Consider the following 20,177-nt stretch of genomic DNA (forward strand, 5'->3'; position numbering starts at 1 on the left):
ATGTATCTTGCAGTCCCTCCTTCATGTTGCCTGAATATTTTAGAAGCTCTGAGGTTCTGGCTTCCTGCTTCCATCTCTTACTATCTGTGTAAGCTGGAACAAGTCACTTAACCTCTCTATGCGTCAGTTCCCTTAGGTGTTAAGTGGGGTTAATAACAGTACTTACTCAGAGGGTTCCTCTGAAGATTAGGTGGATTAATATATACAAATTTTTCAGAATAGTTCCTATACTAATAACACATAGTAAACACTTAATTGTGTTATATGTTACTGTTATTCCTCCACTGTGTAACTTATTTCCTCAAAACAGAGTCATAATCCAGCTCATAGACAAACTCTCACTTCAGGGCAGCCCAGACTCTTAATATTTTGGTTTTGATCTGTGTTTTTTAGGGACCAACTGGTGCTTATCAATACATACTTCTCCAAGGGCCAGAATACACTCCTGTCCTATCCCAATAGAAAGTAGTTTATTTTTGTCCACTTTTATCTTAGCTCATTCCCAGATTACAGATGAGAACAACGGCCTCAGCTCAGCGATGAATTATATGCACTACACACGTTGCATTCTACTAATACGAATGAGCAACATCGATTCATTCTACTAATTCTTCCAGCGAGAGGAAGGCTGGGTTCTTGCTGCTGCCTCCTGAGGACACTATTCTCTTCTGAAGAGCAGCAGGCATGACTGACACCATGGAGAGGAAGAACCAGAGTGGGAGAGTGAGTGAGTTTGTGTTGCTGGGCTTCCCAGCTCCTATGCCACTGCGGGCACTGTTATTTGCCCTTTCTCTGCTGGCCTATGTGCTGGTGCTGACTGAGAACATACTCATCATTATGGCAATCAGGAACCACCCCAGCCTCCACAAACCCATGTACTTCTTTCTGGCTAACATGTCCTTCCTGGAGATTTGGTACGTTACTGTCACTATTCCCAAGATGCTAGCTGGCTTTGTTGGGTCCAAACAGGGCCATGGGCAGCTGATCTCCTTTGAGGGCTGCATGACACAGCTCTACTTTTTCCTGGGCCTGGGATGCACTGAGTGTGTCCTCCTCGCAGTTATGGCTTATGATCGTTATGTGGCCATCTGCCATCCTCTCCACTACCCTGTCATTGTCAGTGGCCGGCTGTGTGTGCAGCTGGTAGCTGGCTCCTGGGCTGCAGGTTTTGGCATCTCCATGGTCAAGGTTTTTCTCATTTCTCACCTCTCTTACTGTGGCCCCAACACCATCAACCACTTTTTCTGTGATGTCTCCCCATTGCTTAACCTTTCATGCACTGACATGTCTACAGCAGAGCTTACAGACTTTGTCCTGGCCATTTTTATACTGCTGGGGCCACTCTCTGTCACCGGGGCCTCCTATATGGCCATCACCAGTGCTGTGATGTGCATTCCCTCAGCTGCTGGGCGCCATAAAGCCTTTTCCACCTGTGCCTCTCATCTCACTGTTGTGGTCATCTTCTATGCAGCCAGTATCTTCATCTATGCCCGCCCAAAGGCAATCTCAGCTTTTGACACCAACAAGCTGGTGTCTGTACTCTACGCTGTCATTGTACCACTGCTCAACCCTATCATTTACTGCTTGCGCAACCAAGAGGTAAAGAGAGCCTTACACCGTACTCTGCGCCTATACCAGGGCCATGATGCTAAGCCTGGGAAAGCTAGCAGAGTTGGGTAGAAGGGATGTGTTAAATCTTAGATAATGCTCTTAAACTTAGGATCTATGTCTTCTATGAAGTCCAGAGGAGCTCTTAGAGCTTAAATTAGGGACTAGAGTTTCAAAGGTACCACCAAAGAACTAGTTCAGAAGGAGGAAGAGAGGTGGATTACAAGCTTGAAATTGGATTTCTTCAAGACAAGGTCTTAACATACAGGCTAGAAGTTGATCCCATGTTGTCTGCTCTATTGTAATTTACGTAGAGCAGGTTCATGAATCATGCATCCTGGTGGGGTGGAAAGGGATGACTATGAGCACAAGCAAAAGCAAAAAAGCAAAAAGCAAAAAAAAAAAAAAAAAAATGCAGAACTAGCATCTCTCTAAATGGCTCTTCCTGGGTTTGTTACTGGGTTTTAGTTCTGAGGCAGAAGATACAGAAAAGGGAAGTGGAAGGAAGAAGCCATTCAAGGAAACACAGGCTTCATTATGGAAAAGCATCAGGAGACTTCTGGATGAGATCTCTTCTAGCCGGAGGACACCAACTGTAGCCTATGAGGTAGTGGGGCCCCATGTGATCACCTACTGTGAATTACAAGGCAAGGAGATAGGAAACTGTGAATTTTTGTATTGGCAACATATCACCTCCTGGACTACAGGGGTTTAGAGCTTCATTTCCTGATTTACCAAGGTCAGTGCCCACACTGAACTAGTGGAGTGGCTGATTGCAGTTGTTTATTTAATCTTCAGTCTCTCTAATTAGACTATAAGCTCCATGGAACTAGGGATCACATTTGTTTGTTCATCATTTTATTACCAGGGCCCAGAATAGTATCTACCACATGGTAGCTATAAAGAAATATAATAAATGAATATAATTTGGAGCCATGTAGGCAAGGCATGTGTGTCACACCTGTAGGTAGGACTGGCAGGTTCAGGAACTAAACCCCTCACACTTTGCTAGGGTATGAGGAGGTACAAAATGACTCAGCCTTGTTAGAAGAAAATTTGGCAATATATATCACAAATGCTAAAAGTATTGAAAACATTCTGATTAAGAAATATTTGTGCAGACAGACATTTGTATTTACTATAAGAAAAATATGGAACTATGCTAAATTTCCACAGAGGACTGGTTAAATAATTTGTAGTTTATACATTAAATGGAATGCAGACATTAAAATACCATGATCTAAATAGAGCTAATGACAGAAAAATATTCCTAATAAATGAAAATATTAGATTATGTAATAGTATCAAAATACTATACTATACAAAATAGTATCAGTCTATTTGTTCATTTATTTAAATAAGACTAGAAGGAATTTGACTGAAATAGTAGCAGTAACTATGCAATGAACCCCTTGCTCTTATACATTGCATTCTGTGACAAAGGTATTATTACCAGCATATTTATTTAAATAAACATTTCTTAGCCAATAAAATATGCCCCTTTATTCATCTGGACAGAGAGATGGTTAGAGGGTATGTCAGTATGATTTTTGGAAATTTAACTCCTTACAGTCACCCAAGACCCAGAACAACAGGCTACATGAAGCTTCTCTCTTTAGATGTGGGAGCCTTCTGCTGTTGCAGTTTATCTTCCTATAGTTTTCTACAGTTTAAGAAAGGATATGAAAGGCTATAATCTATATAAAATATTAAATCACTGTCTTGTACACCTGAAAGTAATATAATATTGTAAATTAACTGTATTTCAATTTAAAAAGTATGCGAAAGTCTACTAGCAAGGTTATCAGGCATTATTAGCTGGTCCCTATTTATTTAATGTAATATTCACATTTATTTGTGCCAAAACAGTTACATAAACTTATAAGTGTCTTGCTATTATAATTTATAAATGACGGGATATACAGTTCATCAAAAATCTATCTTCCACCTTCCCCCATAGAATAAGTTTCTGAAAGGGGGTAGTGGTCTGGGATGGGAATGTCTTCCTCTGGGCATCAATAGTGTAGCTGTTTTATGAATCTCCTTATCAGGAAGTAAATATGTGATGTTGATTTCCTTTACTGTGCTTTTCTTTATTTTCCAATAAAATGCATTGTTTTTTTTTTTTGAGTTTAAAAAAACACCTCTAATTCTGACTTCAAAATTTGAAACCAAATACTTCAGGTATAGGAAAAGTGTTCAGCACAGTCTCCTGCACTTATATATCTTTCAACAACAAAAATGAGATGAGTCCATGTGAACTCTGGTGGGATTGACACTTCTCTTGACTTGAACTGCATGTTCATAGTCATATTATCCTCATGGCTGATATTGAATTTTATATTCCAAACCTAAGATTTTCAAATGAACTATTAATTATCTGATTATTTCTCATAGCCCATTGATATAATTATTTTGTCTATAAACCTAGATAGAGGACTTTTTTTTACCCTATTACATTTGATCCTGTTTCTTTCAAATCATCTTTATAATCTGCCAATCCTTCAAAATATTGCATAAATAATGTTACTCTTTTGTAATTCCCTTTTGCCAGGGTAGTGTCTGGGGGAAGTCTCCAGTCTCCTTCATCATTACAGGAAATAGAAGTACTGGATCCATACAGGGTCTTTCAGATAGGAGAGATACCCAGCGTGGCCAGAGGCAACTAACATCTACAGAGCAAGTGAGGATCAACGTAGACAGCTTCTGTGCTCAAAAATATCTACTGGTTCCCATCAACCTTGAATAAACTCCAAGTTTCTTAGTCTGTCCTTCAAGTTTCTTCACAGTATGATCGCAATTTTCCTTTTGGTTTTTATTATAAATTTTTGCACACTACAACCTTGTGCAGATGAATTTTAGACTGTGATTAACATTTTTTTTCTTGAACTTAATATTCCAATATCTTTTACTATTTCCTAACATTTCGTATTGAACAGAGTCAGAAAACGTCCAAAAACCTTTCTGGAAAAGAGCATTAAAAAAAAATAACATTCTTCTGTAGTACTAAAACCCCTATTCTGCCTCATTAAAAAACCCTTACAGTTGTGAAATACAAATAAAGACAAGAAACTGTCAAATATAGGGGACTTAGGGACAAGATACCTAAATGGAATGTGGTAACTTAGACTGGATCCTGGAATGTAAAAAGGATATGGAAAACCTGGTAAGATCTGAACAAATCCTGGAGTTTAGTTTAAAAATGTGCGAATCTTGCTTTCTTGGTTTTGAAAGTATACACAGTAAGGTAAGGTGATAATATTAGGAGAAACAAACTGGGGGAGGAGAATGTGAGAACTCTCTTTAAAACTTTTCTATAAATCCAATATTATTCCAAAATAAAAAGTTTATTTTAAAAAGAAACATATTGTCAGCCTTTTTATGCTAAATAATTTAATAGAATTCAATTGATTTCAGTGACTTCATATTAACTTTTTCAAAATTTTCTGGATTTTTAATTCTCATGGAATTCATGCATTGATGTTGTTTTAATCTAGCTGATTGATAAGGGAGAATTAAAGTATAACTGACACATTTTTTTCTTATTTTATTAATTTTTATTGATTATTATTAATAATGTATCATTGATGTGGGAGTTACACTCTTTTTTTCTTCTGGTTTCTTTTTTCTTTTCTTTCTTTCTTTCTTTCTTTCTTTAGACACATCATTTTTGCTTTATATATTTAGCAACTCTAACCAACGATACCAGCTCTTTCAGATGTCACCATCTGGTGCAGGCAAGCATGAGTGGACAGCTCCATGCATTGCAGAGAAGAGAGAGGGCTTATAGCAAAGGTGTTTTCATTTTCTCTTACAGTCATTCCTTAGGAAGCTATTACCTTCCCTGATTTTCGTGTTCCATAGTCTCATTTCATGAAGACCAGTGGTCCAGGCTTTCCAGAATAGTGCCAATACACCATATGCTTTTAGACAAAGAATACGAATGGATGGAGTATGGGAAGAGCTAAGTCTATCCTTCTCCATCAAATTCTAGCCAGTTTTTTTTTTTTAATTTTTATTTATTTATGGCTGTGTTGGGTCTTCGTTTCTGTGCGAGGGCTTTCTCTAGTTGTGGCAAGCAGGGGCCACTCTTCATCGCGGTGCGCAGGCCTCTCAGTATTGTGGCCTCTCTTGTTGTGGAGCACAGGTTCCAGATGCGCAGGCTCAGTAATTGTGGCTCACGGGCCCAGCCGCTCTGCGGCATGTGGGATCTTCCCAGACCAGGGCTCGAACCCGTGTCCTCTGCATTGGCAGGCGGATTCTCAACCACTGCGCCACCAGGGAAGCCCCTCTAGCCAGTTTTTTAAAGAACAAAACAGGTATGTTTCTATTGTACTACCTGATACAGAAGGTAGTGTGGTATGAGTACATAGTATAAATGATAAATAATACAAATATATTTTATTTGAAATAAACAGAAGTGTTTACACTGCTCAGTGGGTCACTTGGAAACAAACTCCTGTTTGACTGCATTTCTGAGCAAAAACAAAGCTAAACTACAAACACCCATCTTTTTTGACATGTGTTTGGAGATATGTGAAGACACTACTGTACTTGTTTTTTTTTTTTTTTTTAAATAAAACTCGGGGCTTCCCTGGTGGCGCAGTGGTTGAGAGTCGCCTTGCCAGTGCAGGGGACACGGGTTCGAGCCCTGGTCTGGGAGGATCCCACATGCCGCGGAGCAACTGGGCCCGTGAGCCACAACTACTGAGCCTGAGCCTCTGGAGCTTGTGCTCCGCAGTGAGAGGCCCGCGCACCGCGATGAAGAGTGGCCCCTGCTCTCAGCAATTAGAGAAAGCCCTCGCACAGAAATGAAGACCCAACACAGCCAAAAATAAATTAATTAATTAATTTTAATAAATAAATAAATAAATAAATTTTAAAAATTAAAAAAAAACTCATCTCCTGGTCATAGAAGTATAAACAATGTAAATGAATCCACCACTACCAATTGTCACATCCTATTTATGTCACTGGTGTATTCTGAGATCACACATATACCTGCCAATATACCTAGGAAGGGTTGATACATCACAGTTTCATTTGAGGTCTTCTCAGGCAGGACTAAAGCAGAGTATTTTGGAACAAATTTTACATCCTATTTACAACAAATCACTAGCATTCCCTTAAATAACAGGTTACAATAGACAGATACTGCCTGGAAGTTATCCTCTAGGATCTTTAGGAGTTTACCTCTCTTGAATCTAAAATCTCTCTAGAATTTCTCACTTTTTCAGGCCCCTGTTTCACTCCCTTCATCCACCTTTGGCTACTCACAGAGACACAAGTATATCTCTTGGTCCTTTGCTCTTGCAAAACTTCTAGCACTTGATTCTCGATTTTATGGTTACTGAGGCACGATTAAGAGCAGAGATACTGTAGGCTCACCACTCTCTTGTGGATAACCTGACAGACAGAAGGGATTGCCATTTCACACTATTCTCAGCTCATAGTACATACTCCACAAATGCTCATCAAATGACTGAGTGCTTCCTGGAGTCCAAGGCAGAGGACTCTAGTCACCTGTCTCACCTTCTGCTGTCATTATGCTGCATTCTTTCTTATGCTAGTCTCTCTACACTGAAAGCCCTCTCACATCATTTCTTCTGATCAAATCATGGCTGTGGTTCATATTCCAACACAGGTAATATTTTACATTTGTATACTTATCACTAGACAGTTTTAGAACTGTTTTCCTATACATATTACTTTTGAAACTAATATTAATAATATGATGTGACAACAGAATTATTATTACCATGTTTTATGAGATAAAAAACTGAGGAATAAAGACAATTTTTGAAGGTTAAATGTCTTCAGAAGGATGGAACCTAGATTAAAAACCAGATCTTCTGATTACCGGACCAAAATTATTTCCCATCACGCTATTTTCACGCTACCTTCCTGTCATGAGTCTGGAATGACACCTCTTTGATGAAACCTTTTCTAGATTCTTATGTTAGAAACCATTTCTCTCTCATTGGTGTTCCTAGAGCACTTTGCACCTCTCTTTTGGCCCATGTCACATGCTACGCTCATTACAGTGTATACTTCTAATTTTAATTAGAATACTAGAAGTTCCTAAAGGGCAGAAACCATGATCTACATAGTTTTACTCCGAAGAATGTATAGCACAGTACCCTGTACATAAAAAGAGCTCAATAAAAGCAGGATGTGATTTTTTGTAATGAATGAACAAATGAATGTATTAATTACCTTATTAACTGACTTAGGGTTCTCATCCTGGTTTTTGAGTAATTTGGTGCTGCATTACCTTGCATATGGTAGTAAGAAAAAAGGGCTACACCCTATCCACACGTATAGTTAAACATGTCCTGGTAGAAAGAGGAATAGGTAGGTGGGTGGAGATGCAGCTTCCCTGTCCAGGTCCCCGGGACACAGTATTGGCAGCACACAGAATTTCCCCGGAGCCAGGAGAGACTGTGTGTTAACAAGCCCATGGGAGGAAGGGACGGTGAGCGTTAAATATACCCTCCTGCCCCGGCTCCAGTCTTCTGGGCTCAGTGCAGCAGCACCAACCATGCAGCCTAAGCAGAGACCAGACATGGATCTCCAGGAAGCACAAAAATAGGCAAACCAGCCTGCTTTCCCTTGATTAGTGCAAATGTCTGCAGAATTTTTCACTCTTGAAGAGAGGGCAGGTGGACCCTGGTAAGTGGTTGAAGGTACCAGGTGAGATTCGTTGATCCCTGAAGAAAGTTCCAAGGAAGATGAGGAGCGGCTTGGGGAAAATGGCTGCAGGCACCGTCTTGGGGTGGGAGAAAGGGTATTGTGGGGAACGAATGGGGAAATGAAGATCCAGTACATCTTTACCCAAGGTTGGGGAACTTTGGGCAGCTGTGATGTCATTTGGGTGTTGGACTAGGGCACAGAATATATGTTTCTTGTTCCAGAAGAAGCCTGTTGGTGTCTGTGTTTTCTCTTGAGAACAAGCACACAAAAGACTGACAAAAAGTTCTATAGTTTAATGAAAGGATTTCTTTCCTCAGGTACCATAGAGATCCTGGAGCTCAGTGCTGTTAGTTCTGAAACAAGGAAAATAGAGAGAATTCTGTGTCTCTCCACGATACAAAATAGAGCCTGCTGAGAGGTACATTCGTGGCCAAAACCTGGAGGAGGATATGACGTAACAGGGGTGTGACTGAATACACAAAAGCAACATGTTAGAGAGGATAAGAAAGGAAGCATGAGTGATCTGCAACTCAGAACTTTTCAAAGATGCTATAATCCTGTTTCCCAGGAAATTGGGCTTACCACATTCCCCCAGAATATAACATTAAAAAAGTAAAAGAGTGAAAATGAAAACAGCTGCGTGTTTAAACAAAGACATGTGAGTATCATGTATGAGTCTAGTGCATTATCCGTGCATTATCACATTGATTCTCACAACAAACCAGTAAGGTAGGCATTATTAACATTATGCTATTTTACACCAGTGGGTATTGAAGTACCTAACTGTTAAATATTCTGTTTAGGATGTCACAGCTAGTAGCCTTGTTCTGACACTAAAGTCAGTGCTGGTAACTAGTATGCAAAGGTAAGTGTGTGGGAAATTGTGTGGCTGTCCCATTGATCTACATGTCTGTTTTGTGTCAATACCATACTGTTTTGATTACTGTAGCTTTGAAGTATAGTCTGAAGTCAAGGAGCCTGATTCCTCCAGCTCTGTTTTTCTTTTCAAGATTGCTTTGGCTATTTGGGGTCTTTTGTGTCTACATACAAATTAAAAATTTTTTTCTTCTACTTCTGTGAAAAATGCCATTGGGAATTTGATAGGGATTGCACTGTATCTGTAGATTGCCTTGGGTAGTATAGTCATTTTGACAATATTGATTCTTCCAATCCAAGAACATGGTATATTTCTCCATCTGTTTGTGTCATCTTTGATTTCTTTCATCGGCATCTTATAGTTTTTGGAGTACAGGTATTTTGCCTCCTTAGGTAGGTTTATTCCTAGGTATTTTATTCATTTTGATGTAATGGTAAATGGGATTGTTTTTTAAATTTCTCTTTCTGATATTTTGTTGTTAGTGTATAGAAATGCAACAGATTTCTGTGTATTAATTTCGTACCCTGCAACTTTACAGAATTCACTGATGAGCTCTAGTAGCTTTCTGGTAGCAGAAAACTATGTTTCTATGTATAGTATCATGTCATCTGCAAACAGTGACACTTTTATTTCTTTTTTTTCAATTTGGACTCCTTTTATTTCTTTTTTTTCTCTGATTGCTGTGACTAGGACTTCCAAAACAATGTTGAATAAAAGTGGTGAAAGTGGGCATCCTTGTCTTGTTCCAGATCTTAGAGAAAATGCTTTCAGCTTTTCACTGTTGAGTATGATGTTAGCTGTGTGTTTGTCATATATGGCATTCATTATGTTGAAGTATATTTCCTCTATGCCTGCTTTCTGGAGAGTTTGTATCATAAATGGATGTTGAATTTTATCAAAAGCTTTTTCTTCATCTACTGGGATGGTCATATGGTTTGTATTCTTCAATTTGTTAATGTGGTTATGTCACACTGATTGATTTGTGGATATTGAAAAATCCTTGTAACCCTGGGATAAATCCCACTTGATCATGGTGTGTGATCCTTTTAATGGATTGTTGGAATTGGTTTGCTAGTATTTTGTCAAGGATTTTTGTACCTATGGTCATCAGCGATATTGGCCTATAATTTTCTTTTTTGTGATACCTTTGTCTGGTTTTCGTATAGGGTAATGTTGGCCTCATAGAACGAGTTTGGAAGTGTTCCTTCCTCTGCAACTATTTTTTGGAATAGTTTCAGAAGGATAGGTATTAACTCTTCTCTAAACTTTTGATAGAATTCATCTGTGAAGCCATCTGGTCCTGGACTTTTGTGTTTTGGGGAGATTTTAAATTACTGATTCAATTTTAGTACTGATAATTGGTCTGTTCATATTTTTAAAATTTTCTTTCCGGTTCAATCTTGGGAGGTTGTAACTTTCTAAAAGTTTGTCCATTTCTTCTAGGTTGTCCATTTTATTGGCATATAGTTGCTTACGGTTCTTTGTATGTCTGTGGTGTCAGCTGTAATGCCACCTTTTTCTTTTCTGATTTTATTGATTTGGGTCCTCTTCCTTTTTTTCTCAATGAGTCTGGCTAAAGGTTTATCAATTTGTGTTTAGCAGCATATTGTTTAGCTTCCACGTGTTTGTATTTTTTTTGCCATTTTTTCCATTCGAGTAAGCTTCATAAAAGCATGAACAAGTCTGTTTTTTCCATAAATTTATTTCCTGTATCTGATACTAGTAAGAGTTCAATAATTCTTTTTTTTTTTTTTTTAAATAAATACATGGTCTTTTCACTCCCATGTTTCTGGTAAACTTACATCTAAAACACATCTGGAATCTTTCTTTCTCCTCTCCCAAACGTGTATCTAATGACTAAGTAACTGCACTTTACCCACCTTTATCTCTCTGCCATCAGTAGTGCCAGTTGTTGAATTTCACTATTTCTATAGCCTCCAGGCATCTCTCTCTCTCCTATAACAATCTCCCTTAGCTTCACCACTTTGGAATGCAGTGTCTCCATTTTTCAGCATCAGCACTTAGCAGATCAGATGATGTCAGAATATTTTTAAAAGAAGTAGCTCTAACAATAGCCCATGCCCTCAAACTCCACAAGTAATTTGGAGAGCTCCTCTAAATCTAGCTCTCTCACAACAATTCCTGATCACCAGCACCTAATCCGAAACACTTTCCTGAAAAAGGACTTACTCTTTGTTGACTATTGACTAACTTCTTTATCTTCACTCACCATCTTTTCTATGTTCTTCTTTTGCCTATAAAATATATTCTGAAGACCTTCTCTCTCCCCATATTTGCTACTAAGGACCAATATCCATCTTATAGTTCTTATAAATCTCTAGACATTGACAAATCGATGCTACCATACAATTAAATCTGTGCAGCTGCTTTTGTTATATAATTCAGATTTTAATAACCTATGACTAAATTTATAATTATGACCATCACCCATCATTACAGTAAAAGAAACTTTGACTTTAGGTCTTATTTTGTAAGCCACGTCCTTAGCTGTCGCTCCTAGACTTGTGACATCTACCAAATGTGTTAACATGCGTTTTTATTTTATTTACATATAAGTAGAAATGTTATGGATGATGACAGTAAGGGCAAAACAATGCAGTAAGTAACCAAATATCTGCATCCAACCAATATCACTCTGTCAGTCAATAATAATTTGTTTCATCTATTGATACTGAGCAGGGCCCTGTGGGGCTCCTAGGCACAAAGCCTTTCTGTGTTCCCGGTTTCTCTGATTACAGGAAATAGCCTTCATTCAGCTTCCATGACCTTCCCTGAGTTCCAACAGGCAGATTCAAGCAGTTGCTAATTAGGGAAGGCAGGGGATGTGAGACCAGGGAGAAACAAACAGTCAAGAGAAACAATAGTGCAGCCTTGGGCAAGGTCCTGTTTCCCCATGAAAGGATACACACAACAATGTCTTTGAGCTATTTTGCAGATGCTGAAACCTCCTCCAGGTGGGAGAAGTTAATGATTAACAATAGTATGCTGCCCACAAGCATGTAGACCTCAGACAAGTTGGAACCTGAAGGCTGATGTTGCTGACTCCTTCTTACCTCACCCCCAACGCATCAGAAGAATGTCCATGAGCTGACCATGCCCTCTTTGAACTATTACTATAAAACTTCTCACTATCCTCTCCAAGTTGGGACACAGTTTTTCAAGGCAGGAGCCTGCTCTGTCCCCCTTTGCCTGGCAAAGTTATAAAGCTATCCTTTTCTATTTCACCCAAAACTCTGTCTCAGGTTCGATTCTGCACCAGTGTACAGAGAAGCTGAGCTTTCGGCATCAGTATCAGCTACCTTCTAACCACACCACCATGAATTCCACATTTCTACAACCTCTCTCTAAACATAACAGAAGAGAGTCAATTCTTTGACGAAAACAAGTTATTTGTCTACACATATCCCTCTTCACTTACCTGATCTAGCCATATCAGTATAGTAAAAGGTTTGAAATCAGTTTGGAAGCACTGTTGTCTAGTCAATTCTTTCTAATTCCAGAAATCATTACTTTTCTAAAAAAATTAATAGACAGAAACCTCAATTAAATAGACCAGAAGGGGAAGCTCTTATGTCTCAGGATGATAACAGAGTTCAACAGGATGAACAATTCTCTTAGTTCCTGTCAAGGACTTGTACAATGAAAAGCCATGCACTCTTTGTTTACTATAGCACTCCCAACTTCCTTTCTCCCTCTGTAAAAGCATTCTCCTTCCCTTGCTATGTGGGGAGATGCACATGGCTTGCCATGGTTGCCAATCTCAAATTGCAATTCTCTGCTAATCCTGAATAAGCCCATCTTTGCTGGAGAAATATCTGGTAGTTTATTTATTTTAGGTCAACATTTTGGTGGCCCGTATAAGGACCAGAGAAGACCCCTGAAGGCTGTGGAGATGGTGAGTAAACAGGTGCCATAGCCACAATTGACCCCATAGGCTCACTGCTTTTCTCACTGACCCTGGAGTTTGAAGGTATTTCTTTCTCCTGCATCTGAGCTCATGCTCTCTTTGCGTTTGAAGCTCTCAAGGCATTGTTCAGGATTTATGTTGAGGTTTAACATTTCCATTAAGGCCTTGTTCTCTATGCCAGTACTCATTTGGTACTTTGTTCTGATTTGAGATTAGACAGTTTCAACTGAAGCTGACTGTGAAGCCACGGTCCCATTTCTTCTTATTATTGATTTGATAACAAGAGAAAGTTCCACTTTGGACTAAATAAAAACCCAGTGTAACTGAGCAGGACCCTGCCATGTCCCCTGTCACTTGTTCGTAGAAAAACTTTAGCCTCCTAGGCCTTGCCCAAGTTCCAAAGAGTAAATTTAATCAGAGAACTGAGAAAACACAGAAATGAAGGGAAACAGTCAAGCAAGACAAAACAATAATAGTTTAGCCATGCAACAAAGTCAAGGACTTCAGTTCCTCTCAAAGGCTATATATAATATCTGAGCCATATCTTGAGCTGTTCTGCAGATACTGAAACCACAACCAGGTAGAAGAAGTTAACTGCATGCTGACCACAAGCACACAGACCCAGAACAGTTGGTACCATAAGGCTGATGATGTTGACTCCCAATTACCTCACCATCAACCAATCAGAAAAAAGTCCACAAGCTGATCAGGCACCCTGCAACACTCTCACTCACCCTGTCTTTAAAAACCCTTCCCTGGGCTTCCCTGGTGGCGCAGTGGTTGAGAATCTGCCTGCCAATGCAGGGGACACGGGTTCGAGCCCTGGTCTGGGAAGATCCCACATGCCGCGGAGCAACTGGGCCCGTGAGCCACAACTACTGAGCCTGCGCGACTGGAGCCTGTGCTCCGCAACAAGAGAGGCCGCGATAGTGAGAGGCCCGCGCACCACGATGAAGAGTGGCCCCCGCTTGCCACAACTGGAGAAAGCCCTCGCACAGAAACGAAGACCCAACACAGCCAAAAATAAATAAATAAATAAATAAATAAATATAAAAGAACAGCTTTATAAAAAAAAATAATAATAAAAAGTGTATTTTGAAAAAAAAAAAAAAAAAAAAAAAACCCTTCCCTGGGCTTCCTTGGTGGAGCAGTGGTTGAGAATCTGCCTGCCAATGCAGGGGACACGGGTTCAAGCCCTGGTCTGGGAAGATCCCACATGCCACGGAGCAACTAAGCCCGTGAGCCACAACTACTGAGCCTGCGCATCTGGAGCCTGTGCTCCGCAACAAGAGAGGCCGCGACAGTGAGAGGCCCGCGCACCGCAATGAAGAGTGGCCCCCACTCGCCACAACTAGAGAAAGCCCTCGCACAGAAACGAAGACCCAACACAGTCAAAAATAAATAAATAAGTAAATTATTTAAAAAAACAAAACAAAAACCCTTCCCTTAAATCCATTGGGGAGTTCTGGTCTTTTGAGCATTAGCTGCCCATACTCCTTGTTTGACCTTGCAATAAATGCTTCACTTCTCTTCACCACAGCCAGGTGTCAGTATATCGAGTTTACTGTGCATGGGCAAGCAGACCCAAGTTTGGTTCAGTAACACCAGTCCTCCTGGAGACTCTAAAATGCCCATTCCTCACCACTGTTGGTCCACTGACAAAATGATGGCACTCATGAATCGATATTGGTGGGAAAGAGTAACAAGGTTGCAAAGAGTGCCTACCTCACTTGTTCCACTTGCCCAAAGTGCAACGCAAGGAAGCCTGTTTGTACTGTTCCTAAACAATTTAAACTGCCTAATGGATCATTTGAGGTCTGGTCAATATATTTCATACAACTTCCTCTGTCTAATGGGTATAAATATGTTTTAGTCATGATCTGCATATCTTCACACTAGACTGAAGCCTCCCCTTGCAGAAAGGCCTTTTCTCTGGCCAAAGTCCTTCTAGAAAAGATAATCCCTACCTAGGAAACTCCTCTCAAACTTAATAATGACCAAGAAACCCATTTTACTGGCCAGATACTTCAACAACTATGCTGGTTTTACAACATATTCACTTTGCTTATCACCCTCAATGCTCTGGTTTAGTCAAACATACTAACAGCATTATTGAGATTCAATTCGCAAAATTTGTACAGGCCCTCCAAATACCTTGGCCAGTATCATTGCTGCTGGTCCTTCTACATTTCAGATCTACCCTTTTTGGAACTCATAAGCTCTCACCCTTTGAGAGAGTCACAGGATGCCCAATGCACTTGGCTTCTGCTTCTTTTGATCCAAAACTGATAAAAGGAGAGATACTCTGACATTGCAAAGGCCTAATTGCTTCTATTAAAAATAACCGTATTTTGGTACATCAATCATTTCACAGTGCACTCTCAAGAGACAAAGATCTTAAGCATCAAAGCTTGCAACCTGGAGATTTCATCTTTTGGAAAAGATACCTCCAGAAGAGGTCTCCTCAACCTAGTTGGAGAGGTCTCTTTCAGGCACTGCTAACCAATCCTTGTGTCACCAAACTCCAAGGAATAGATAGACTCTTGGATTCACATGACATATGTAAAGAAAGCATCAAATCCTGATTGGACAGCACATCATCTGGTGACCTGAAAGTAAAGATTTCACAGAACTGAATCAGATGACATTGGATGAGAAGTTTTCCCAAGATATCCAGATTAGGTTTGTTGGAAGTTTGTCACCAAACCTTTGATGATGACATAAAACTTCAGATGACCTCCAGTGTCTATGATCTTGATAACATATGGGCTTCAGATAAAAAGTGCCTGAGAGTTCTCCCTCTTACCCCTCATTACTCAGATGTGACTCCAATAGGTTTTCAATCTGTGCACTTTCCCTCCAATGTGAGACCTACACTCACAGTACACTTACAGGAAGAAAGGCACTTCCTGGCACAGATGGGCAAAAAAGCCACTGAAATTGGAAAACCTGACTTGATCAGCAATGCTTTCAGAGAAAAATCTTGATAAAAAGGGGAAAAGTGTAAAAAAAATAATAAACAGCAACCTCAATTAAATAGAGTCAGGAGATCAAAGAGGAAGCTCTCACACCTTGGGACAATAGCAGAGTCCAAAAGGAAGAAGGAAGATTCCTCTTTGTTCCTGTCAAGGACTCAAACATGAAAAGCCATGGACTCTTTGTTTACTATGGCCTTCCCAACTTCCTTGCTCCTTCTATAAAAGTATTCTCCTTCCCTTACTGTGTGGGGACTTGCATGTGGCTTGCCAAAGATGCAGACCCCAAACTGCAATTCTCTGCTGATCCTGAATAAACCCATCTTTGTTGGAGAAATATCTTGCAGTCTATTTGTTTCAGGTCAGCACTTTTTAATAGTTCATTTAAGTTATTATTAGGTGTTTATATCAATTTTATACAACACCCTATTGAATTTTTCCTTCCAAACAAAATAAATTATAAATTACATTTTATGGTGAAAAGTGCTAAGGTAAAAAACACATCAGGGATGAAAAGGGTAAGGGATTAAGAGATACAAACTACTATGTATAAAATAAATAAGCAAAAAGGATGTATTGTACGGCAGAGGGAAATATGTCTATTATTTTGTAATAAGTTTAAATTGAGTATAATCTATAAAAATATTGAATCACTGTATTGTACACCCGAAACTAATATAATATTGTAAATCAACTATACTTCAAAAAAACACATCAGGGAAGAGAAATAGAAAGGGAATAGCAAGCATATGATGGCAACTTCACATAAGGAGATTAGAAAGGCCTTTCTGAGAAAGTTATATTGAATTAAAGACCTAAAGGAATTGAAAGAGGGAGTCATTCAGTTATCTGAGAGAAGAGCATTCTGAACGAAGATAACAGCAAGTTTAAAATTCCTTAGAAGGGAATGTGCCAGATGTATTTGAGATGTCAGTACAGGAAGCTTTGACTTTACAGGAAAGTCTGGTTTCGTTCTGCTGTCTGACCTCATGTTCCACAGGACACAAGAAAAAGATTTCAGATTTAGACAGGGGCATGAGATATAGTCAAAAGGAGGCTGTTTAAATCATATGAGAATTTAACATGCAGAGGTATATGCTGAACTGTACGCCCGTGGGTTTCTTGTATCAAGCATAAATAGAGATGAAGGACATAAGCACATACCATGTATATTAATTGCCTAGGGCTACAGTAACAAAGTACCACAGACTGGGTGGCTTAAAACAACAGAAATTCATTGTCTCAAGTTTCTGGAGGCTAGAAGTTCAAAATCAAGGTGTCAGCAGAGCCATCCTTTATCTGAAACCTGTAGGGAAGAATCTTCCTTTGCCTCTTCAATTTTTTTGGTGATTTGCTGGGAACCTTTGGCATTCCCAGACTTGCAGTTACAGCACCTCAATCTCTGCCTCCATCATCACATGGTATTCTGCCTGTGTGTCTCTTTCTCCTCTTCTGACAAGGATACCAGTTATATTGGATTAAGGGCCACCCTACTCCAATATGACCTCATCTTAACTAATTACATCTGGAATCACCCTATTTCCAAATAAGGTCACATTCTGAGCAACTGGGGGTGAGGATTTATTAACGTATCTTTTAGGGGACACAATTCAACCCGTAAATCTGGGGTTAATTGTTTAGGCTCAAGGCAGAGAGTGATGGCAGAGTTGTGAGTTTGGGAAACTACTGAGAAGTAAAGGGATCTTGCCAAGATAACACAGAGCTCTGGGGTTCCTTCTCCACTGTGCAGGTGGAAGCATTGAAGTCAAGAGGACAGAAGGGTTTTCTTCACATACTTGGTAAATCTGACCACTCGTAGAAGAAACAGTTACTCCAAGATCTAGTCTGCAGGAAAACTATTGCTTCAAGTTATATTTTTAATTAAGAAATATTTATCATTTCAATAATTTATACTTCCCAAGAAAGCTAGTAATGATATTTATTTGTGACAGTTTAAAGTGGCTACTTCTCAATGTTATTCAAAGACATGACTTCCTCTTATGCCAAACATGTCTTTGAATCATACTGTTGAATAGGTCACTTCTTGGTTATTTTCCTGTTTGTGTTGACCCCATGCATGGAATACAGATTCAACTGTGTTCTACTTCAGACCATGGCTTATCTTACATTAGTCTGTTCCTGATCTGGTTTCCTCCTCTTCTTGGATTTTTCCTCCAAGTTTTTAGGTATCCATATTTCTTAAATGATCACTATAAACATAAAGCAGTCATTTGAGATAAATTTTCTAGCATTCAGCCATGAATCTTTGCTTTCCTATCTGGCTTTTAATTCCTTTTTAAAATTTCTCCCATTTTCCTGAGAATGATGGAATATTGACTCATCAAGGAGAACATTTTGAAGAGAGAGGACAATCTTGTTTAGCAAAGGAAAAGATCCACTGAACCCGGGAATTTCCAATCCTCTATCTCTGTTCTGAAAAATATTTTAGGCGGGATGCTCCTCTGAGATCAAAAAGTAATGAAAAACTTTCAAATGTGAATTTGAAAACAAATAGGCTTTTAATCACCAAATGAATTGATGTAGTTTAGACAAACTCCTGCAATTATGGTGCTCCCCAAATTAAACTACAAGGCCATTAGTACATACACAAAGCCCATATACCAATTTAAAAGCAAAGACAAAGAAGCCAAAGTTTAAAACTCACTTAAACTGAGAAGATTCCATGGGGGAAAAAAGAGGAAGTAAATGGAAAACAGGAAAATAGGAAAACAATATATTTAGAGCGCATTATTAGAGAGACCATCATGGCAGGAGACTGTAAAGGCCAGGGAAAAAATTTTGGTTGCCATAGAAATGTGTCTCTTTAATACAACTTAGCCTGATTACAGCAAATAAGAGTAAAGTTGACTAGCGTCAGAAACTGCACTTAGAGGAAATACTTTGAGAGGTCCACTCTAGAGTAGATGATTTGCAGGTTTAGAGTATATGTTCTGAAATAGATGGCCTGGATTGTTGTGAGGATTGCAGCATTTGCCCCATCATGTTTCACTCTCTAAAGGGCCCCATTTTAAAAGCAAACTATGTGGTCACCCTAGTTTTATGGGCCTGGAACTCAAGACTTGTAGCGGAGTTGTCCTGTGTCTACTTAGTTAAACTGAAACTACATTTTCTAGAACTTCCTTCCCTTTGTAGTTCAAGGTTAGTGTAGACCACAGAGATATTCTGTGTGAGAATTAGAAGGCAGAGGTGAAGCAGCTATATTCTTTGTATTCCATGTAGAAAGTTGATTAGGGACACTATTGCAGCTCACAGACGTTGTCACTGACTCACCATGTAGATGTGGGGCAGTGGTTCAGGCGACACCTCCATCAGCTACCATCCAGCTTCCCTCTTTCATCTTCTCCAACTTGTGGGCTAGGTAGGAGTTTAATATTGTGACAAAGGTTACCAGCTTTTTTTGCAGATCACCTGAATTATCAGAGTTAGGTGACTGGATGACTGGAGGCTGTAAGAGACCAAAACAGTCTTCAGCTCATCCTCATGGATTCCAGTTTACCATTATCCTCCCCCATGTCATGTTCATCTTACCTCCCCAAGTGCCTGTCCTGGTGACTTCAGGCCCAGCACTAATCACAGAGGCAACAGTCATTTTATTGCATGAGATCACAACCCTGTAATAAATCCCTTGGATAGAACTCTGATACAATGCTTGACAGACAAATAAGAAAATAATTTGCATATGGTTGACCAGTGAAGACAAGGGGTCATTTAGAGTGAGAGTACAGAGTAGATGAGGAAGGTTTTACAACGAGGCCATAACGAAATACAGTAGTGCATGTCTCTGCAGAGTGCAATGAGCTTGCAAAGCCAGCAGAAGAGAAGTGCAGCCAGATTCACAAAGGGGGACTCAAGAAAAGTGCTGTGTCATGAAAGTCAATGGTGGTTTCAAGAAACAGGAACACTGTCACACGCTCTGTTAAAAACAAGACAACAGGCCCAAAGTTGAGCCTGCTAACCCCACATCACTAAACTGAGACTTAATTATAGTTTTGGCTTTCCCGGAAATGAGTCTGATACCAGTCAATCAGTAATTGCCTGATCAGCATTGGTTAGGTAATCCTCCTGATAAATCTTT

The 20,177-nt window shown here is 39.5% G+C and overlaps 2 protein-coding genes across 2 annotated transcripts in view; one reads left to right on the forward strand and one right to left on the reverse strand.

Annotated features, from left to right (window-relative positions):
- Window positions 1-20,177, reverse strand: part of ZNF215 (zinc finger protein 215) — a 246,610-nt gene that overhangs the window by 88,564 nt on the left and 137,869 nt on the right. The window contains exon 3 of the transcript XR_009009153.1: window positions 19,313-19,547. The gene's annotated coding sequence lies outside the window, so the exon portion shown is untranslated. Of the gene's footprint in view, window positions 19,548-20,177 lie in introns of the transcript that reaches the window.
- Window positions 688-1,680, forward strand: LOC103009675 (olfactory receptor 226). The gene has a single exon (XM_007172883.2). The coding sequence runs from the start codon at window positions 697-699 to the stop codon at window positions 1,678-1,680; it is 984 nt and encodes a 327-aa protein (XP_007172945.2). The 5' UTR covers window positions 688-696.

Source organism: Balaenoptera acutorostrata, chromosome 9 (genome assembly GCF_949987535.1).
Source record: "Balaenoptera acutorostrata chromosome 9, mBalAcu1.1, whole genome shotgun sequence".
NCBI classification, from domain to species: domain Eukaryota; kingdom Metazoa; phylum Chordata; class Mammalia; order Artiodactyla; family Balaenopteridae; genus Balaenoptera; species Balaenoptera acutorostrata.

Bases quoted from the DNA above. Each gene is read 5' to 3' on its own strand.
- LOC103009675 (XM_007172883.2), top strand. From the start codon at position 697: ATGGAGAGGAAGAACCAGAGTGGGAGAGTGAGTGAGTTTGTGTTGCTG.